Source organism: Crocuta crocuta, unplaced genomic scaffold (assembly GCF_008692635.1).
Source record: "Crocuta crocuta isolate KB4526 unplaced genomic scaffold, BGI_CrCroc_1.0 scaffold149, whole genome shotgun sequence".
NCBI classification, from domain to species: Eukaryota; Metazoa; Chordata; class Mammalia; order Carnivora; family Hyaenidae; genus Crocuta; species Crocuta crocuta.
In genome coordinates this window covers 5,316,649-5,340,228 of record NW_027551561.1, presented here as the reverse complement: position 1 = coordinate 5,340,228, position 23,580 = coordinate 5,316,649, and the positions used below count along the sequence as shown (strand labels likewise).

General features: G+C 40.4%; 1 protein-coding gene across 1 annotated transcript in view; it reads left to right on the top strand.

Moving 5' to 3' along the window:
- NLK (nemo like kinase) overlaps nt 1-23,580 on the top strand; it is a 168,432-nt gene that overhangs the window by 1,292 nt on the left and 143,560 nt on the right. The window contains exon 1 of the mRNA XM_077749691.1: nt 1-128. This exon is cut by the window's left edge and continues 1,292 nt beyond it. Within this exon, the coding sequence (XP_077605817.1) occupies nt 1-128 (128 nt within the window). The remainder of the gene's footprint in view (nt 129-23,580) is intronic.

Below are 23,580 nucleotides of genomic sequence, written 5' to 3'. Positions count from 1 at the left end.
TCTCAGGTACAGGCTGCCGCAGCTGCCACGGTTAAGGCGCACCACCATCAACACTCGCATCATCCACAACAGCAGCTGGATATTGAGCCGGATAGACCTATTGGATATGGAGCCTTTGGTGTTGTCTGGTGAGTATCCAAAGAAGCCCACCACCTGTGGTTCCTTCTCTCGACGAAGTTGGGCGAGCCGTCCGCCATGTTTTTCTCCATGGGGCCCATCATGGAGCCACTCAACTGTAGGAAGACCCCCTCTACCCCCATCCCTGGTCAGGAGGCCCCTCTGTGTTGGCTCTCTGGGGTTATGCTTTTGAGTCACGGCCCTTGCCTTGGTAGGACGCCTGCTGATGCGTGACCGACATGTTTGGCTGTCTGCCAAACTTGGTTTGGAACCTGGGCCAGCGGCCGGATGTAGGATCCGTAGATGAAGGTGCGAAGCGTGCATCCCAACAGACCTTGGTCTTCTCTTCCGGTTGAGGTCGTTCGAGCGAGTCGCCCGGTTGCAGCGGATGTCACAGACGATCCCTACTTTGATTCCGTAGCCTCGTCTGGTCATTGGGTTATTATACTTGCGTAACTACGTTGAGGTCCCTTCTTGGCTTTTCGTTTCTTGGGTTGTGATCATGATCCCGGGAAGGAAGGTAGGGTTCATACTTGAACCAGTTAAGTCCTTGCTGGAGTGGTTTATTTTAAACCCTAAAGCTACAGTCGGGAAGTATGTAGCTTTAGCTTTTTTGATAAGAATGCATTAAATATAGCATCACACATGAGTACCACAAATGAGGTCAGTAGACTGTAGCTGTGCCCTGGCCCACATTCAGTGTAATGTTTTAGTGTCATTTAGTGTCATTTAGTGCCTCTTAAGTTGCTGGTATCCCTTGGTTGGTGGCTGTAGTAGGAAGTATTCTTTTGAAACGTATGAAACTGCTCCACTTTTGCTAGTGCTGGGATGTTTTAAAAAGTCCCAGCGCTTCTGAGATGCAACATCTTGTCTGTTTACTCTTCTCAGGAAGGTCAGTAGTTTATGATAAAATGAATTTACCTTCGGAGGTGCCGTTGCTGTCAGAACTAGCACAAACGGAATTGTTTTTTCCTGGAGGATTAAGTATTCTAGTGTGGACAGAGGAATTGATGTTTTCAGGGCATTCAAAAATAGATAGTTGTTAATGTCTAGAAAAGCCCCCATCACTACAGGAAAATGAACTCTGTGGAAGCCTGGTAAATGTCTCCTTTTGTCATTGTTTTTCACGCTATAATCGATGTGAAAGTCGTGTTTGCATTATATCTGGCCATCTTTATGTATGTTTCACATTTTGTAATCTAGGCTACAGATACTAAGTGATCTGTTTTTTGTTTGTTTGTTTGTTTTTAAACTAGCAGGGTCCAGTGTTTTCCCAGCTGGCTCCCCAGGGAGGTTATTGCGGGGCTTCCTTCTCCAGGATTCCTGGTGGGAAAGAGCATAGCCGGTAATGGTGTCTCTCAGTGGCTCTGCCCAGGGACCTGTCTCTTCCTGCTTTCTCTTTTCGTATCCTGTCCCCAGGGATTGCACCGTGAACTTCCATTCCTTGCCTAACCCTTGAGGATTTCAGAGGCGTGGGGCCTGGGGGGCGCGGACGGGGACAAGGTGGTTCCGTGCTGCACATTTTGTCATCGATTTACTGACACCTTGGATTTTCTTAGACCTGAATGTTCTCTTTCTTTTTAGTGCTCTACATACAGTATTAAGAACTAGAGATCCTGAAGGGGAAGTGGATTGCAGCGTTCTTGACCATATTCTAAAAACGGTCCTGCATTTCTCTCGGACGGTGATGTGACTTGTAGAGTTTTCACGTCAAGGCAGTGCGAAAGGGAAAGATTTTTTTTTTTTTAGGGGAGGAAGGTGAGGAACTGGGAATGCTGGAACACCTCCCACAGCAGACATTCTGGGAGAGGCTTTTCTGAATTTCATGTGTGTGAAAAACGGAATGTTTTCGATTGGAGTCCATTCTAGGTCCTGTCATTGACTGAAAGCCTCCTGTCACCGAGCGTTGGCTCCCAGTACTTGAAGAGTACCTCATTCTGGACACCGTCTTCTGTTGTACACCCGTTGTTTTGTGTTTGCCTTGTCTCACTAGGTTTATAAGCCCCTCGAGGGTATGGACCGTGTCTTCCTGGGTCCTTCATTTCCTCCGCGGCACTTAGCACAGTGCCCTGGCGTCTTCGCTGCTCGATGGCTTGATTTCCTGGTCAGGCCCCTCTTTCCTTGACCAAGTTTTTCTGGTTAGCTGCACTGAGGGCTTTTACTCGGTTGTTAACAAGGGAAGTACAATTCAGTTATTAAAAAAAAGGAAGAGTTCCAGGTGTGTGTTTTAGTATGCAAATGCCTTTCTATTTTTATATTTACATATTGATGACTTGCTGTCTGAATTGCTTATTCTGTTTGGAACTTAGCTGCTATATGGACGACCCGAGTAGAGTTGTTAAAACTAAAGAGTTGAACACCAGACCAGAGTGAATTGCACACTATTCTGAAACCCAAGCTAAAGATATTAGTGAGGTTTTTTTGTTTTTGTTTTTTGTTTTTTGTGTTTTTTTTGGTTTTTAACTAACTGGACCAGAATTTTTCTTTTTAATATGGAAAACACCTAATGAACCTGAAACTCTTTTCTAAAATCATTAAAATAGGACATAAAAATATGTTCCCAGTGATAACATCATTTGATTAAAACACCATGTAACTACTTGGGCATCATAAAATCCACTTAGAGTCAGATATATTAAAACAATTTTTTTAATGTTTGGTTTGAGAGAGAGAGAGCGAGCAAGCAGGGGAGGGGCAGGGAGAGGGTGACATAGAATCTGAAGCAGGTTCCAGGCTTCACGCTGTCATCACAGAGCCTGACTCGGGGCTCGAACTCACAAACTGCAAGATCATGACCTGAGCCGAAGTCAGACATTCAACTGACTGAGCCACTCTGGCTCCCCTCTAATATGCTTAGTGCATCTTACAAGTATTTTTCTTCTGGCATACCACACGAAAGGACACGATATCTGCTCTCCTATCTTTTTCAGGACCTGCACCCCAAATTATTAACTGATGTCTGAAAACATTGCATGTAATTTTGAACAATATTGTTTTTCCTGTATGTAGACACAGAAGGATATTTGTAGAAGTGGTGTAGCCTTTTACCAGTCAGATTTATAACTGAACAATTTAGCCTTGATTTATCTCTCAGCTGAATTTAACTAGTGGAATAACTTATCAGTATTGGACAGTTGTGTAAAAGTAGTGAATTACCTATTAGCTTGCTGGTCAAGATGGTGCTTTGACAGTTCAATTAAGGTTTCATTAACAACTGTCTGCTGTGTTTTATCTCAAAGTAAGGGTTCCAGTTTACGTGGTAATATGGTCACAGGGTAGGCTGAGCTACATTCATTCTAATGATAGAATGTTGTTCATGGGTCATCAAAGCATCATATGTAATTTGACCTTCTTTATCAGATGTCAAGGCTCCAAATGTCCATTTGGACGTTTTCATAATGCAAAACCCAAACACAAAACAACCCCCACACAGAAACCTCAGTCATTTGGGGAGGATAATGTAAGTATCTATTTGTCTGTAGTTCACATTTGCCAGAGGAAAGTGAGTATGCAGTGCTTAAAATTGTGACAGCCTTGGGACAGAGTATTGCAGCATGTCTTCAGGGGCTTACGAAGCACCAGTTTTTTTTTTTTAAGTTTTTAAATGTTTTTTTAAATTCATTTTTGAGAGAGAGAGAAAGAGAGACAGTGTGAGCAGGGGAGGGTCAGAGAGAGAGAGAGGGAGACACAGATCCAAAGACAGGCTCCAGGCTCTGAGCTAGCTGTCAGCCACAGAGCCCGGCGCGGGGCTCGAACCCATGAACCACGAGATCATGACCTGAGCCGAAGTCGGACGCTCAACTGACTGAGACACCCAGGTGTCCCGCGAAGTGCTTATTTTTGAGGGTTGGAGGAAGTTGACCACTTGAGAGAAGTTTGAGGACTGCACCACCCAGACAGTTTTGACATTGACAACCAGAAATATTGATTGAATTAATGGCATTATAGTGCCACCTTGATAATGAGTCTGGGAAATGCTTCTGCATAGACCATTAGCGTTTTGGTTTTTAACTTATGTGATTCATTGAAAGATCAAATACTCTGGGATTCATTTGGTCTGTTGCCTTTGTACTCTAAGCAAAGTTGGAGAACTTTGAATTTTACTATTCTAATGCCTTCAGCAGGTTACTTTTATGTAAGTCTTTCAAAACTTAAGCATCACTGTAGTGATACTTACCTACTAGCTGTGTCATGTTAAGAAATTGTTTAACCTCTCTATTCCTCATTATAAAATGAGGATGATAATAGCCCCTCCTTGAGGATCGGTAAAATGTGGTAATCCTTGTAAACCAATGATTATACTGTCTAGCATACAGTAAGCACTCAATGGAAGTTAGCTGTTTTTATTGTAGTTATTGTTGGTAGAAACAATGGTGTGTTAATGTATGCAGAAGTGGCTTCATATATGGCCAGATTTATCAGGTTAAATCCCAACATGCAGACTGTTTTTGGAGGCACGACTTCAGGTACCATAAAGTGTCCCCTTTGTTGTGCTATAGGCTACATATGTGCTATTAATGAATAATTTAAAACACATTGAAATATATAAAATACATGTCTGTATGGACCTGGTAGGTGTTCTAGTCAGTTCCTCTGCACTGTTTTAGAAAGTATTCTGTATTTACATAGTGGGAAGGAAATTAATTTTTTCTTCTCAGAATGTAACAAATGAAGGACATCCTTATCATCAAAGTTCAGCTTTAGTGGAAACTCATTTTGCTTGTGTTTGGATGAAAGCGTGTGAATTGCGAAAGAAGGTCTCGGTGAGGTGGGGGAAATATGTGTGACTTAATGAAAAATTATTCAGTGTAAAGCCTCATGCATGGCAGATACCGTCTAGCTTGCTCATCTTGTGAAAATTAGAGGCATCTTTTTTTTTCCCCCTGATGTTTTCCCTGGTACTTTTTACTCCCCAAACAGCCAACTTTAGTTTGGAAAAGTGGGGCATGCTTTGGGATATGTTTGGGGGAAATGCTGGAGTTAGCTGCATCAGAGAGAGGAGTGTGCCGAAGTGTATTCTGTTATTAACTGTGTTGTACAGGTTAAGAATCTGTAGTATTGAGAAGTTTTTCTAACAGCCAAGATTAACTGCCACAGCTGGATTCTTGGGGGGAGGGCGGGGGGGGGGCAGAGTGCTGCTTTGTAAAAAGAGCTTTCCAGAGCAGTGCCTGCCCTTCTAGACCCAACAAAGCCAGAAACCAGAAATGTGGAAATCTATACTGTTAATTTTAACTACAGACGCGCTTACTTTGAGAAACCGCAGGTTCATGGTCATAAAATAGAGAAGGCAAAGAGTTAGGGAATAAGAGTAACGCAGTCTAATGGTGCTGAGCTGGTTTCTCAGCAATACAAACTCCATGGCCTTGTAACATTGGAAGTCATTTTGTACTTAGGCTCCTGACAAGAGTTTTCCAAATTATATTCAAACACCAAAAATAACACAAAACCACAACACAGCAAAAGAACTCGTTTGTTTTATTCACAACACAGCAAAAGAAACGCGTTTTATTCTTGGGCAGAAATTTTATGTTACGCCATTGATTATTAGCTCAGAAGGCAAGAAGATGAAGATTTTTTTATTAAGAGAAAAGCATTTCAGAAAGAATTGCTTTTTCAAACCAGCCAAAACGACAGTATCCCTCAAAATTACATGCAACTTTTTTAGCCATCACTCAGTACATGTCCTGTAGCCATCACTCAGATGCATGTCCTGAAGAAGAAATGGGGGCAGATTAAGTTACCCTTCCTATGCTTGCTGGAAGAAGAATATTTGCAAAATGTATTTAACTGAATATATGTTTGGATCGAAGTTCTGGGGTTCCCAGAGCTTTACCCTCAAAGCATGGGCAATTGTAGAAATGGTCCATGATCTAAAAGGCTGTCCTCTAACGGAGTTCTGGAACATTTCACTATCTTCACAACTCAGAGTATGAGAGTTTTCCCTGATTTCTGTATTGTAGAATTGAGTGACTCTTTCTTGGTGGTTTTTATTAGATCTGCTGAAGTCCCAGCCGTTTAAGAATCCATTGTTTATATAATGTATGTTTCTTTGTTATGCCAATCTGATTTCTTTTATGGAAGTTGTCAAAGCCAAAGAAACTTTTCCATTTGTTATCCAACCAAATGGAAGGAAGTCACTGGGTAGAAGCTCTTTCATTATAAAGTTGTATTTGGGTTTTACTTTAAAAAATAGTTTACTTATTTATTTGCGGGGGGGGGGGGGAGGGAGAAAGAATCCTAAGCAGGCTCCGCGTTGTCACGGCAGAGCCTGACACGGGGCTCCATCCCCCCCAATCGTGAGATTATGACCTGAGCGAAAAATCCAAGAGTCTGACGCCCAACCTCCTGAGCCACCCAGTTGCCCCTGGGTTTTACTTTTGAATCCCTGTGTACCCATAATACTCCAGTGAATTATTTGTTGATTGGGTCACCTAATGCATATCAACAATGATTTCCTAACTAATATAGCTTGTCAGTTTGATCCAGTTGTTGCTTACGGGGGAATACAGAGAGTGCCTGAGGCAACAGTTACAATACTGTCGATAAGCATGTGACAAGTCATCATAGACTTGGTTGGTGGTTCTAAGGTTCCTAGCCAAAAGACATTAGAAAAAATTTTAGCACTCTGGCATTATGAAGAGGAAACTAAGGAAACGATACTGAATTGCACTTTACCAGTTGATTACAATGGCGTGAGTGGGGGTGTGTGTGTACAGTGATGCCTGCCATGGATTATGATTGGCAGTCTTTATCTAAACCTAGTTTCCTATCGGTGTTTTGAATTAGTTTGGCTAATTGAATCGTATCCACTATCAGCAGGTTTCGGCATTGTTGGAACTCACTAGTCCGTGTATATTTTATTGTCAACCTACAAGGGACCAGAACTATCGTAGGCAATGATGAGGATATTTAATTCTATAAACAATTTTGCAGACTCTGCCAAGCCTCCGCTATTATCTGTTCCGTGCTTGTACTGGGATATAGAGATGTTTAAGTCATGATATTGCCCTGAAGGAACTTACAGGAAAGTAAACAGTGTGCAAAATAATACATCCTTGCATTGAGGGAGTCTTGGTGGAGAGTTGAAACTAAATTTGAAATCATTAAATAAAAACATAAGGGTGTATTTTCGCTTGTTCTTAAGTAATTATTTATTGGTCATTGACTATTTCCCAGGCCCTGTGCTGGATGTTAGGGACTTAAAGAAGATTATGATCTAGTTGGGGGGAGAGACTTGTAATGGATGATTATATTCATTGCCATCAATGCAGCAGGAGAGATATTCCCTGCATATTATGGGAACATAGAGGAGAGATTTCTCTGGAAGGCCTGAGTGCTTTCTACAAGAGGTAATACCGCCGCTGAGTTTTAAGAATTAGAGTCAGCTAATGAAGAAGGACATTCTGGATGGATGGGCTCATGTGCAGGAGACAGTAGGGCTGGAGTTGTTGAGATGTGAAGTGTGGTGAGGTGGGAGGTGACAGGGTGGAGGGAGACAAAATAGACCTAGACCCTAAAATCGGAGTGTTCTGCTGAAGAGATCCCACTGGGTCAGGGAGAGGGGCAAAGTCTTACTCTTCTTATGAATAAAGCACATGTATACATATATAAATACATAGCATATCTATGCCATTAACATTTCATGGGGAGCCTGGGGGGAAAATGTCTGAAAAGGCCCCTTTGGGGCGGGTAATGAAATAAAACTGAAACACTGGGAATGGCAACTGTGGAAAGTTTTGTAAGAGACAGACTTGTTCGGATATTTATATGTATGTATGTACAAGAGTGGAGATAGCTGAGGCCTGAGCCTTGGGGAGTGTTCTGAGTTGTAGGTGGAAGAAATTATTGGAGGCAAAACTAAAGGGCAGTCAGATAGGAAAATATGTTCATAGTGACTGACAACGTATGCATGGCAGAAGATTATTAGGAAGATGGGAGTGATCTTTGGTGCAGATAAAAAAGTCAAAGAAAATGAAGGTGGAGAAAACTATTGAATTTAGCAGGTAGCTCATCGGTGGCATTTGAGAATGTGTGCGTGATTTTTTTCTCTCTCTGATATATACATGAAATGTATATATTTGATTCTAGAGAATGTCTTAAATAATAGCAGCAGTTTGTTTTATCATGAATCAAATTCACCCAAATCCCAAGTTTTTCTTTCTAGTTTAATAAACCATGGAACTTGATGTTTATCATGTTCAAGGTGCTGTTTCCTCTGGAAGAATTTTTTTAGCGACCAGGTATTAGAGTACTCAGCCAAACTTGCTAGGAGACAAGGTTCTGGTCCTGCCTTGCTGCTAACAACCCTATGACCTTGATAAAGTGATTTAAATTTTCTGAGTCTTTGTTTCCTCATTCATAAAATCCTGTGTTCCCTAAGTTTGTTCTTTTTTTTTTTTTTTCCCCCTGAGAGAGGGAGACAGCGTGAGCAGGGGAGGGTCAGAGAGAGAGGGAGACACAGCATCTGAAGCAAGCTCCAGGGCTCTGAGCTAGCTGTCAGCACAGAGCCCAACATGGGGCTCGAACCCACGAACCATGAAGATCATAACCTGCGCCGAAGTCGGGCACTTAACTGACTGAGCCACCCAGGTGCCCCTGTTTCCTAAGTTTCTACTATAAAATTGCGCTAACATTTATAAAGCGTCGTGGCTTTGTGGGAAAGTCCAGCCTGCTCGTGACCATATGACAGCTTTCTTCAGGAGTACAGATGTTGAATAGCTTCTAAAATTGTTTAAAGGAAAAACGAGATAAACGTAACCCTCTTCCAGTGTGGTAACTTTCATAGAGTTTTCAAATTTGGGATCAGATTTTAAATGTGCAAATGTCCAAGAGATTTATTTTCTTTTATTGACTTACCGGAAAGGGTTTCGTTATGAAGAGCCTGCCTGTTTGCAGATGGGCAATCAATTCCTTCCTGAATGTAAATTTGCTACTACTTTTCTGGTAATACTTTACCTTTTAGCGTTTTGGATTTTCTTGCTTTCCTAAATATTCGGAATGATTTAAAAATTTTTAAATACAATCTCATAATAAATATTTTGTCTTCTTGTGTGAGTAATCAGGTAGAATGATTTGGGGGCCAGTGCTTACATTAGCAAGTTGGTTTGCAGTGTTTTGTTTTTAGGAATCTCTTAAATTCTGAATTTGGCTAGGGAATTTACTAGTTTGCAGATTGACCTCCCACAGAATGAACTGTGTCACAGCTTTAAGGCTATAGCCCTCTAGGGCAGTTCGCAATGCCCAGAGATAGAGCAGGAGCTTGCCTTCCTAAAGCTCTTCCACAATAGGAAGAGCGCATTTTCACAGAGCCCTCAGCAAACCAGCAGCACTAGCCAGTGGATGTATAATACAAGCCACAAATGTGACTTTAAATATTGAGGTGGCCACATTAAAAAGTGTGAAAAGAAACAGGTGAGATTAGTTTTAGTATATTTTTATTAAATTCCATGTATCCAAAATATTGCCATTTTAACATGTTACTACTATAAAAATTATTGANAAATTTTACTGACTACTTTATTGACCAGCAAAGTTCTGGAGTCTCTTTTGCTTTTATTGGTTGTATACTGATTTCGGAACCAGTCGCTGTCAGTAGAGCTAGGATTACTTTTGGAGCAATCAGGTCCACCGTGGACCTGGAGATGGATTCAGTTATAAACGGGAGTGATGAATTCCAGCAACGGATGCTGGGAAGGCAGTCATTAATTACCAAGAATGCATTCATCTAATTTGTATCAGACCCAGAAGATCTTGACCGGTCGCGTTTATACAACAAAGTGGAATAATGTTCTCCGTAGAGAAGTTGTCCCAACTGCCCTGAATTATTTGGAGTATTTTCCTTTTCTTTTCTGAACCCTTGTTTGCCTAAGGTAGCAGAAGGCAAAATTGGTGCCTGATCCTTGCCATGTTTGCTCTCCTTCCCGGTAAGATCAGATATCCCCCATTGATTTCTGTCCTCTCTCAGTGTTGTGGTTTTGTTATCCAGATAAAGTTCTCAAGTCTTGTTTTCAATTTAAGTAGCATAGGGCTCGGTAGTGTCAGGCAGCAGATGCCTTACAGGGGAATGGACAACACAGAAACTTTTTTGTTTATCCTTTCCTTGACCTAAAATTCCTGCCTGAGCCACAGAGAAAAGGTGAAGAGAGACATTTGAACAAATAGATAAAATTAGTCATTCGACCCAGATTGCAGCTATTTTTTTTTCCTGTCTGCATGGATAAAAACCATCCTCCAATTTACATAAGCAGGTGATTTTTCTTCCATGCTAATTTTCTTAATGTACCGTGGCAGAGAGCTGCAGATTTGCAAATTGTGTAAGTAAATTGAAGTAAACCAGGTGACTTTATTTCACTTTATTATCTTACCAGTACAGAAGTACCCAAAGGGGGCAATTATCGGGTGATTATCTCATTGCACATCTAAGTTAACAGGCAGCCTGCTGCAAATTCCCCCCCCCCCTCGTCTCCACTTCCCTCTCATTTTAGTTGTTTAAAATAGGAAACTATTGATTTCCATGTTTACCTTGACAGGGCTAAAAATTTAATAATACAGATGTGGGGAAAATTGAGCTTTATTCAGAGTAATCCAGAAGCCATAAAATTTGGCAAGTAATGTGGATACTGTGCAGAGAAAGGGACACAGGTATACTTGGCTTGGGCTTGAATTGCCTGAGAATTAGGTGAGAACCTTCAGCCATGTTTAATTGCTTGGCCTCTTGTTTTCCTTTTCCCACGTTCTGCATGTTACAGGACTTGGGGCTATTGTGACGTTAACTGGGTGTGTATTAAAGCCAGTGTTCAAAATATTGATGTGCATTCTTTTAAAAATCAAAATTATTAATTATAAGATCTTGAAAATATCATTTCAAAATGCTAGAAATTTTAGAAAGGCACAAAGGTTAGTTTTAGGGGCTCTTTTCGCAGAAGATTCACGAGGACAAGTAACGTCGATCGATAAAGCACCTTCCTTGTATTAAAAGAGTATTTTCAGCAACATTTCCAAACAGTAAATTCCAGTCTTCATCTTAGCAATTAGTGCTCTTTAATTCCTCAGACGTTACAGTATTATTTACCTAGTGATATGTATGGAGGCTAAATTATACTCCCTGTAGCTTTGAAGTAATGATTTTGAAATGAATCATAATGTGAAGCTAGCAAATTAAAAGTTTGGCCAGTCTTTGTATCCCAGCACTTCCATATTCTTCCACATCCGGTTTCAAGAAAAGTAGTTCAGAAGAACCTAGAGAACAAAAGCAGGGAAAGAATGACCGGAGGAGGACGGGATTTAAGTACAAAGGGATTGTATGGGGTAGTAGTGAAGCGCCAGTAACTGTGGTTACAGTCTGGATTTAAATCTTGACTCTGCCCTTACTATAGCTGTGGGCTAATTATTTAACCTCTGCGTGCCTCTTGGTCATAATGTGTAAAATGGGGATACTAAGAGTGTATCTGTTTCCTAGGGGCGATTCTGTAGATTAAGCGAATCGAGGCATATGTAGTCCCAGAGCTGTGCTTGGCCCTATGTAAATGTTGACTATCATTACTATTACTTCCAGTTTGAGTGAAAAAATAGAGCGCCTCTGAAAGCTTACTAATTTAGGGCAAATAGCTAACAGCTTTTGTCGGGCCGTTGCTAGGTATTAGGTGTGTGACTGCTGCAGAAATTTCTTGTGCTGATTAGCTCCAACAGTTTTTGAAAAATTCATTCAAGTTGTAGACTGCCTTCCCAATGGAAAACCTCCTTTAGCACATAAAAGGCGGGTTTTTCCTTCCTCTTTAACTTCCTCTTCCCACCCCATTATCAAAGTAATAATATGTTTATTATAGGAAACTTGGAAACTAACCTACAACTCAGAGATAGCCACTGACAGCGTTTGGTGTATTCCCTCTCCCGCCAGTTATTTATCTGGAATGCGTGTGTTTTTAATATCATGAGTTGGGATCACGGTTGCATTGGGTATTTACAATTTTGTGTCCTGTTTGTTTCACTAACACCACAAAGATTTTGGCCTTTTGGCGGCGGGGGTAGGGCTAATGTTTTCATTCTCACAAGCCGAAAGCTAGCTCTATCTTGAAAGGAGCTAGAGAGTTGGAAGATACTTTAGAAAGCATCTAAAGTAACTGCCTCATTTTATAAATGGGAAAATTGAGACCCAGGGAAGCTAAGAGATTTGTTCAAGGTCACACAGCTAGTTAGAGGCTGAGCCAGAACCTTTGCTCTTTTGCTGCTTTCCCAGAAATACCTGTTCAACTTAATGCCCATTGCAACTGGAGGAAGTGTTCTTATAAAAGCAAAACAAAACAAATAAAAGACAAAAACTCTGTGAATGAAACCAAGAACAGTGCTTCTGAAAAAAAAAAAAATAGAGTATTTACTCCATTGGTTGGTTTTTGTGTGCCAGTGACTCTCAGGTTTCTGGTAAAAGTTTAATGTCATGAGCCACAAGGCTTTTGGTGGAAAACAACTCGGTCTTTTCATGGTAGATGTAATTGTGTTGTATATTTGCTTTGAGACTATCATGGCCCCCTCTTTTATTTTTTGAAAAATTTTAAACCTCAGGACATTTGAAATAGTTGAATAATGATATATACCCATAAACCATTTTTCTAGATTGACATTTTGTGACTTTGGCTTTGTCTGGTTGGAGGCTGTTTCTATAGAACTTGCTGAGATTGGGTTTTGATTAAATTTAGACTTAACAGTGTTAAGAAATTTATGGTCCCTGCATCAAGTTGCTGTTCCATGTATTAAGTTTTGTAAGGTCTCCAACTAGAGAAGGAATTGGAAGTTTTCAAGCTTGTGACTTTTGGAATGCTATTTATTCTCTTCATACTTAAAAGAAAATTCAGTGTGAATCAAATGTGTAACTGAAACATACACCAGTCAAAACTAGGCTTCAGGCAGGATAGAAATATTCCACTCTGCAAAGTTTTTCCTTTTTGTGGTGTTTATCTCAGGTTGGGAGTAAAGGGACATTTTCAAAATAACCTAATTTCTGGTTTCACCATTTTGTGACAGAGGACCTGATTGAGGATGTTCCATTGTTGAAGCTCAAATTTAAGTTAGTGTAGTTTTTTTTTTTTTTTTAAGTAAATTACCCTGATAGTCACATGAGCTGATGCTGCTGTGATTTGTGTCACCCAATTCACTGCTCTGTATTTTCCAGTACCAAATAATTCCTTTGTTAAACTCATTTTCAGTAAATGAGCCATTGTTTCCCAAAGGGTAATGATTATTTCTATATATAGCACAAATCCCTAAGAAATAGATTTTAAAGTCTGAAATATTAGTGATTGGAAGTGGTTAAAATCCTTGCTCTGTGTATCTCAAGGCACAACTGTGTCTGTGAAAAGGGCAGCTGCTGTGTTTGCTCCCTAGGCTACAATATGAGATATTATGCTTACTAGAAACCGAGTGACAAGTCTTTAAAAGTGAAGTCTTTTGGTTTATGTGCAAAAGGGGGTTATTTTCTCGAGTCTACCCCGTTATTACATAGTTTCATAACGTAAACACTTAGAATGAAGTAGCTGGAGTTCAAATCGAAATGGCTTGTGACAGGTAAGGAAATAAATAGGCAGCAGGTACTGGCTTAGTCGATACAGTCGATGTCAGTATCTGCAAATAAATCACTGACTTCTTAAAGTACCTCAGCAGTAGGGCCATTCAAATAGGGACCCTGTGATGTTTAACTGGTGTAGATACCGAAGATGTGGTTATCAGCATGTATCAGCTTCTCTCCATAGGTGGAAAAACTTTAAATAACTAGGTTTTATCCCTTGATTTTTCCCCCCTCCTAAAGTAGATGGCTTGTTTCTTAGAAGATGGATCAAAATCCTCTGTTTCTGTCTCGCTTTCCCTCTCAATGCTAATAAAAGCAAATGCTTATAACCACTCTATGACACATTTTCTACCCACTGATGTGCTGAAAATAATGAGTTCCAGAGGCTGCGGCCATGTCTCTTCTGTATCTCCAGAGTGGAGTATGGTCCTGGGTGGGTACTTAGTGTCCTTCGTTACACTGAAGGTTGCGAATGCTGAGTTTGATGGGATGGTGGCTGTCACAAAGAAGAGTATCCCTGGCCCTCGCCATTCTGTAGAGCCCTACTTCCTCCTGCGACACAGGAATTTTGATCAGGGAACACTTAACAGTGACATTCAGACTACCTCTTGGTGGCGATTTTGATTTTTGGTGTTTCGATATTTGTTTATTTCTGAGAGAGAGACAGACAGACAGACAGACAACGTGAGCAGGAGATGGGCAGAGAGAGAGAGGGAGACACAGGATCTGAAGCAGGCTCCACGCTCTGAGCTGTCAGCACAGAGCCCGATGCAGGGCTCAAACCCACGAACCGTGAGATCATGATCTGAGCCAAAGTTGGATGCTTAACTGACTGAGCCACCTAGGCGCCCCCCCGCCCTTTTTTTTAATAGTAAAGAGCCCTATTATAAAAATGGTATACAGTAACCAACGATCCCTCAAATAGCCCTTGTTTCGCTCCTCCTTTCCATAATCTGCTTTTAAGTTACGAATGCTTTTGACTGGTTTAGGAAAAATACATGCTCAATGCAGAACTGTGACTTCATGTTAGAAAAATAGAAACTTTGTCTAAAGCCTCATCTCCTACATCAAAATATCAAAGCCCTCTGTGATGCTAGCACAGGAAAAAAAAATACATGCAAGTCTAAGCTCTGCGTTCTGCTCTATAAATTTATGAATAAGTGACAGATTAGTACGTACTAGCCATCCTCTTTCAAATTAGTGAGAGGGGCGCCTGGGTGGTTAAGTTGGTTAAGTGGCCCACTCTGGATTTCAGCTCAGGTCCTGATCTCATTGGTTGTATGATAAGGTCCCAGTCGGGCTCTGGGCTGTGCCGTGGAGCCTGTTTGGGATTCTCTCTCCCTGCCCCCTCCCCCCACGTGTGTGGGTACGTGCGTGTTGTCTCTTCTCTCTCTCTCTCTCAAAATAAACTTTAAAAAAAGTAATGAGAAAGAATGGCTTACTTCCATGGTCTGCCGGTGCATATTTCACAGGGTCTCTGGAAAATAAAACAGCCCTGGTTTGTCGGGCTGCTCAGTTCCTGTGCTGTAAATACTCCTGTAATGGCCAGTTTCAGGCTACCAATGTGAAGTCACCAGCGCTTGAATTGGAAAAAGAAATATAGTAGCACACCATTAGGAAGTATTTTTACCCTACAGATAAAGTAGATGGTAATCTTACAAGCATAAATCATATTAAAATAATTAGGAAGCGATGATTTCTGAGTATTTGTTACCTTTCTCCTAGTAGTGGTTTATTTCATTGTAAGTTTATATAATTTAAGTTTTAATAATGCCTGTGTTTCACAGTCAGCTTGCAAAATACCAGAAACTGTAATACTCTCTCAGGAGCCAGTATGAACCAGCTCTAGCATACCACTGGTTTATTAAATCTTTGCTGGGATGTTTAGTGGCGGGGAGAAATGAAGCTGGATCTGTATTCATCATGTACAAAAAGTCCCGAGTGGATTAAAGATTTAAATGCAAAACACAAAGCCACAAAATAAGAAAATATGGATAACTATTTTTATCATCTTGGAGGGAAAGACTTACTACTTTGATGTCAAAGCAAGAAAAGTATCAGATTTGTTTGTGTAGATATTTAAGATGTGTGTTCGGTAAAATACAACATACAAAAGCCTAAAAGAAAAAAAATACATAAGCCTAGGAAGAAATATTGGCAACATGTATGAAAGACAAAAGTTAGCATCTTTAATACTTAAAGAGCTCTTAAAATCAACAAGAAGTAGGGGTGAAAAAACCTAACTGAAAACGGGCAAAAGCTAGAGAATGGGCTACTCGAAGAAATAAAATTTGTTTAAAAATATTTTTAAAAGACTCTCACGTTCATTAATAAAGAAACGCAGAGGGGGCGCCTGGGGTGCTTAGTCGGTTAAGCATCCGACTTCGGCTCAGGTCATGATCTCATGGTTTGTGGGTTCGAGCCCCGCGTTGGCCTCTGTGCTGACAGCTAGCTCAGAGCCTGAAGCCTGTTTCAGATTCTGTGTCTCCCCCTCTCTCTGACCCTCCCCTGCTCATGCTGACTCTCTCTCTGTCTCTCTTTCTTTCTGTCTCTCTCTCAGAAATAAATAAAACATTAAAAAAATTAAAAAAAAAAATACAGAAGCAAGATGTCACTTTTGACTTGTTAGATTGTCATTTTAAAATAAGGAATACCTCTTCCAGTTGTTGCAGATGTAGTGAAATAAACACTCTGAAGCTTTTTTCTTTTATTTTTTGAATGAGAGAAGACGTGTGTGTGTGTGAGAGAGAGAGAGAGAGAGAGAGCAAGCAGGAGAGGGACAGGGAGAGAATCTTAAGCAGGCTCCATGCTCAGCACGCAGAGTCTGGCTAAGCCCTGATGCGGGGCGAAACTTTCGATGATAGTGTAGATGAGTAGAGACTTCATGGGAGAGGAGTTTCTCAAAATTGAACGCACACACCCTTTGACTGGAGAAATCATTGAGCTTATAGATGCAAAGATCTGTTTATAAGGAAAGAGACCTAGATGTCTGTGAATAGTAGACTGATTATCTTTGACAGATACTCACAATTTATTAAGTGAAAATCAGTGTCAAAGATTGTCCCCTTAAAAAAAAAGAATTACTCCTATGTTCCAGGAAAGTCTGGAAAGGTATCTACCGCAGTGGTTATTTTCGTGAGGTAAGAGCAGCAGATTTTCACTTTGTATTTTATAATAACTTCTACTTGAAAGAAAGCCTGAGCTCCTTTGTCATAAAGGATAATCCTAAGGACGTACATCATAGTGTCCCCCTTTTTTTTTAGAGGAGGAAGCTACCGGTCAGAGAGGTCTAAGTGACTTGCCCAAGGCTTCAGAGCTAATGAACAAAAGGTGTGTGATGGAGATTATGAAGAATAATAAAGTATCCACGACCCAGCCTAAGAAATAGAATATATAAAACCAACACTGTTGAAGGTGCCCTTATAATTATTATTATATATATGTATATTTTTTAGTGTTTATTTATTTTTGAGACAGAGCTTGAGGCAGGGAGGGGCAGAGAGAGAGGGAGACACAGAATCTGAAGTAGGCTCTGGGCTCTGTGCTGACAGCTCAGGGCTTGAACCCACGAATCGTGAGATTATGACCTGAGCTGAAGTCAGCTGCTTAACCGACTGAGCCACCCAGGTACCCCTGAAGCTGCCCTTAAACACCTCCCCCATCCATGCATCTCTATGCCTTATCTGCCCTGCCCAGAAGAAACAACGATCCTAAATTTTATTTATTATTACCTACTTTAAACAAAAAATGGCTTTCTTGATAACTAGAAGCCACATATTATTGACACATTTAAAGTGTCCAGTTTCATGGCTTTAATATATTCATAGAATACATTTTCTTTTTCTTTTTTTTTTTTAATGTTTTATTTCTGAGAGAGAGAGAGAGAGACAGTGTGAGCAGGGGAGGGTCAGAGAGAGAGGGAGTCACAGAATCTGAAACAGGCTCCAGGCTCTAAGCTAGCTGTCAGCACAGAGCCCGACGCAGGGCTCGAACCCACGAACCGTGAGATCCTGACCTGAGCCGAAGTCGGACGCTTAACCGACTGAGCCACCCAGGCGCCCCCATAGAATACATTTTCATTACCACCAAAAGAAGTGTCATACCCATTAGCAAGTCACTCTCTATTCCCTGTGCCCCTGGCAACCATTAATCTTTTCTGTTTCTATAGATTTGCCTATTGTGGACATTTCCTATAGATAGAATCATTCAGTCTACGTGGGCTTTTGTGATGGATTTCTTTCATCTAGCATAATGTTTTCAAGGTTCATCCTTTTTTATGCCTGATAATATTTCATTGTATGGATATACCACATTTTCCTTATCCAGTGAGATATTAAGAATTGTCTCCACTCTTTTGGCTACTTTGAATAATACTGCTTATGGACACTCATGTACATGTTTTATGTGGACTTATGTTTTCATTTCTCTTGGGGGTATATACCTGGGAGTGGAATTGCTGGATCATCTAGTATCTGGTAACTGTGTTTAACTTTCTGAGAAACCATTGAACTATGTTTCCACAGTGGCAGAACAATTTTACATTCCCACCAGCAATGGAAGAGGGTTCCAGTTTCCCTACCTCCCTGTCAATGCTTATCGTCAGTCTTCTTTTTTTTTCTTTAATTTTTTAAATTATTTTTTTAGGGGCGCGTGGGTGGCTTAGTCGGTTGAGCGTCCGACTTTCGCTTAGGTCATGATCTCGCGGTTCGTGGGTTCGAGCCCCGCGTCGGGCTCTGTGCTGACTGCCAGCTCAGAGCCTGGAGCCTGTTTCAGTCTGTGACTCCCTCTCTCTCTGACCCTCCCCTGCTCACGCTGTCTCTCTCTCTCTCTCCTAGAAATAAATTAAAAAAATATTTTAAAAAAATTATTTTTTTAGAGAGAGAGCAAGAGCACCCAAGTGGGGAGAGGAGCAGAGGGAGAGGAATCCTAAGCAGGCTCCATGCTCAGTGCCAAGTCCAGTGCGGGGCTTGATCCCACAACCCTAGGATTGTGACCTTAGCCGAAATCAAGAGTTGGACGCCTAACCGTCTGAGTCTTACAGGCACCTCCTGTCTTCTTGATTATAGGTATCTTAGTGTGAAGTGGTACCTCATTGTGGTTTTGATTTGTATTTCCCAGTAATGTGATGTTGAACATCTTTTCATGTGCTTGTTGGCTAATTGTATGTTGTCGCTGGAGAAATATCTATTCAAGTCCTTTGCCCATTTTTAAATTGGGTTGTCTTTTTGTTGTTGAGTTGTTAAATTCGTTTTGTATTCTAAAATTTTTTTTCAACATTTATTTATTTGGGGGAGACAGAGCGTGAGCAAGGGTGGGGTAAAGAGAGAGGGAGACACAGAATCCAAAGCAGGCTCGAGGCTCTGAGCTGTCAGCACAGGGCCGAGCAGGGCTCGAACCCACGAAACGTGAGATCATGCCCTGAGCTGAAGTCAGATACTTACTTAACTGACTGAGCCACCCAGGTGCCCAAGTTCTTTTTGTATTCTAAATGCTGATTCCTTATCAGGTATATGATTTGCAAATATCTTCCTCCATTCTGTGGTTTTCAGTTTCTTGGTAGTGTCCTTTAAAGCATAAAAATGTTGAGGGTGCCTGGGTGACTCAGTCTGTTAGGGGTCTGATTGTTTTGATTTTGGCTCAGGTTATATGATCTCACAGTTGTGAGACTGAGCGCTACATTGGGCTCCACACGAGCATGGAGCTGCTTGGGAGGATTCTCTTTCTCTTTCTCTTTCTCTCTGTCTCTGCCCCTTCCCTGCTTGTGTGTGCTCTCTCAAATAACATTAAAAAAAAACCACAAAGATTTTCAATTTTGATGAAGTCCAATTTATCTATTTTCTGTTGTTTGTACTTCCCATTGAAAGCGGAAGGTGTCATACCTGAGAAGGCTTTATCTAATCCAGAATCATGAAGATTTACACCTGTATTTTCTTCTAAGAGTGTTACAGTTTTAGCTCTTATATTTAGGTCTGTGATCCCTTTTGAGTTATTTTGTATGATGTGAGGTAGGGGTACAACTTAATTCTTTTTCATATGGATGTCCAGTTGTCCCATTGCTGTTTGCTGGAAAGATTATTGTTATTTCCCAATTGAATGGGAATGTTGAAAATCATTTCATCATCAGTGTAAGAGTTCATTTCTGGATTCTCAATATTATTCCATTGACCTATACATTTCTCCTTATGCCAGTACCACAGTGTTGATTACTGTATTAACATAAGTTGTGAAATAGGGAAATGTGAGTCTTCTAACTTTGTTCTTTTTAAAGAGTGTTTTGGTTATTCTGAGTCACTTGAATTTTCATATGAACTTTAGGATTAGCTTATCAATATCTTTATTAAAAAGCCGGATGGGATTTTGAGAGGGAATTGCGTTGAGTCTATAAATCAGTTTGGGGAGAATTGCCACCTTAACAGTATTAAGTTTCCCAACCCATGAACATGGGATGCTTTCCCATTTTTTTTAGATCTTTAGTTTCTTTCAACAATTTTGTAGTTTTCAGAGTATGTTTTACACATCTTGTTAAATTTATTAAGTATTTTATTGGTTTTAACAATATTGTCATTGGAATAGTTTTCTCAGTTTCATTTTCGGATTGCTCACTGCTTGTATGTATAGTTGATTTTTGTGTGTTGAACGTGCCGTGGCTGAGCTTGTTTTATTATCTTATTTTTGTTTTTATTTTAAATAGACTCTGTTTTTTTAGAGCAGCTTTAGGTTCACAGTAAAATTGAATAGAAAGTACAGCGAGGTCCCATAGCACTGATCCTGCACATACGGAGTCTACCTCACTATGAATATCCACAACCAGAGTGATGCATACATTTGTTCCAGTCAGTGAACGCACACTGATAACGTCATTATCGCCCAAAGTGTGTAATGTACATTATGGTTTACTCTTGGTGTTCTGCATTCTGTGGGTTTTGACAAATGTATAATAATGACATTGTATTCTGCAGAATAATTTTGCTGTCCTATAAATCCTCTGTGCTTTACTTGTTAAGTTATCCCTCTCCCCTAACCTCTGGCAACCACTCATCTTTTTCCCTTTTGATGTCATGTAATTGGAATCATTGTATATAACCTTTTCGGATTGGCTTCTTTTACTTAGTAATATGCACTTAAGTTTCTTCCACGTCTACTTCATGGCTATACTGCTCATTCCTTTTTGATGCTGAATACTGCATTGCCTGGGTGCTCCACAGTTTATCTGTTCACCTACTGAAGGATGTCTTGGTTGCTTCCAGATGTTCACAATTATGATTAAAGCTGCTATAAACATTTATGTACAGGATTTTCTGTGGACATAAGTTTTCAGCTCTTTTGGGTAAATACCAAGGAGCATGATTGCTGGATTATAAGGTAAGAGTATGTTGAGTTTTGTAAGAAATTGCCAATCTGTCTGCCAAAGTGGCTGGATCATTTTGCATTCTTACCAGCAATGAATGAGAGTTCCTGTTGCTTCATGTCCTTGTCAGCAGTTGATACTGTTGGTGTTCTAGACTTTGGCCATTCTAAGCAGTATATAGTGGTATCTTGGAGTTGCATTTCCCCGATGACATGGAGCATCTTTTCATACGCTCATTTGCTATATGTATGTGTATCTTCTTTGGTGAGGCGTCTCTTATGGTCTTTGGCGTATACTTTTATTGCGTTGTTTTTGTTTTCATATTATTGAGTTTTAAGAGTTGTTTGTAGGGGCAATGGGGTGGCGTGGCTCAATCAGTTAAGCCTCTGACTTCTGCTCGGGTCATGATCTCACAGTTCACGGGTTGAGGCCCCGCGTGAGGGTCTGTGCTGGCAGCTCGGAGTCTGGAACTTGCTTTGGATTCTGCATCCCCCTCTCTCTTTGCCTCTCCCCTACTCATGCTCTGTCTGTGTCTCTCTTTTTCAAAAATAACTAAACATTAAAAAAAAAAAACAGTTGTTTGTGTATTTTAGATAACAATACTTTGTTAGCTAGGTCTTCTGTGAATATTTTTTCCTCGTCTGTGATTTGTCCTATCATTATCTTGATACTTTATTTTTAAAAAAGAGTTTTATTGAGGTATAATTTGCATTCTATAAAATTCTCCCATTTAAAGTATACAGTTCATTGAGTTTTAGTAAATGTATATAATTATGCGCCTGTCACCATCATCCAGTTTTAGAACAGTCCTATCACCCCCAAAATTCCCTCAATAATATATTGTTTAGTTTTGCTTATTTGGGGGCTTTCTACAAATGGTAAGCAGAGTTTAGAGTACTTGGAGCTCCTTAAAAAAAAAAAGTATAAATAGAGAATGCAGTCACTTTAAACTTTCAGTCCTTTTCCTGATTAACCAATATGATAAAGAATTGAGATGAATTTGTTTTTTCTTCGTCAACATTTTAAGGAATCTTTGAGGGAACAGATGAACCGGGGTTGATATGGAATCTGTGTACTTTAGAGCATGGGTGCCCCATTTACTCAGGCTCCTCAAAGTGGAGGAGACGCCAAACTGAATTAAATATAAAAATGATTCTTTGAGGGGCGCCTGGGTGGCTCAGTCGGCTAAGCGTCTGACTTTGGCTCAGGTCATGATCTCACGGTTTGTGGGTTCCAGCCCCACATTGGGCTCTGTGCTGACAGCTGAGCCTGGAGCCTGCTTCAGATTCTGTGTCTCCCTCTNAAGATTCTTTGAGGCGTACCTTTCAGTTTCTCTGAATCTGACTTTTTTGGTGTCCGTGATACCTTCAGAGCTATTTGCATAAACTTCACCACCTTGTTTGCCTTAGCAAATACAAGTCATTCTTTTCTAGTAAAATAAACTTAGTTGTGTTTCTTAATTTAAACTAATGATTCTGTTGGGTTTTTTGAATCTGAGTTTTGGGGAATTTCATTTTAGGGATATCAGTACTGAGCAGCTGCCATTACTTAAACGCTACATCCTCAGATAACTTGATTCTTAGCAGAATGCTGTGGGGATGTGGTTTATAAGAGCCTGTGGGAGGAACAGTTAGTTTGACAGACTTGCCCAGTCATTCAAGTTCTTGAGAATTAAAGGTTGAAGTACTAGTTTTTCTAGTTTCACTGTTTTACCATTCCATAGTCCTATGAGGGTATTTTTGAAAGGAGTTCATAAGCTTACATAGTTAGAAGAAAATTGAAAAAAGACCTTTAAAAAAAAGACTTTGCATGATCCCAGAGATGCTTTTTCTCTTACCTTCGTTATGATTCAGCAACTAGTGACAAAAGTGGCACCAACTAGGGGCGCCTGGGTGGCTCAGTCGGTTGGGTGTCCGACTTTGGCTCAGGTCATGATCTCTCACGGTTCGTGGGTTCGAGCCCCGCGTTGGGCTGTGTGCTGACAGCTAGCTCAGAGCCTGGAGCCTGCTTCAGATTCTGTGTCTCCCTCTCTCTCTGACCCTCCTCTGTTCACGCTGTCTCTCTTTCTCTCTCATAAATAAATTTAAAGAAATATTTTAATTAAAAAAAAAAGGCACCAACTTAGGGTTGTATTTCAATATCACTTGAGTTCCTAACCTGAATTTGAGAATAACGTAAGTAAGCTATCACATGGTTTGCGGGCTCTCTCTATTTCGTGGAAGTGTCTAAAGAGGTCCATTTTTCCTCAGAACTAGAAACACAGCTTATTTCCATAGAAGCATCATATTTTGTGGTTGTAGAGGTGGAAGAGACACAAAGATCATTCCATCCAGTGTACTTAAGTAATGCTCTAGTAACTTAAGATTCCTTCCTTCAGTTTAGCTCCATGGGGATAGATTGGATTTCTCAAAGTATTATAAAATTGATTTTTTAGAAGATAGTGTCATGTAATTTAGTGGGCAGGATTTGAAAGGTGATGCCTATTGAAACTGCGTAAATTAGAACAGGGGAGTGAAACTCCAGAGAGGGAGAAAACAATTAGAGATGGGGCAAGGTC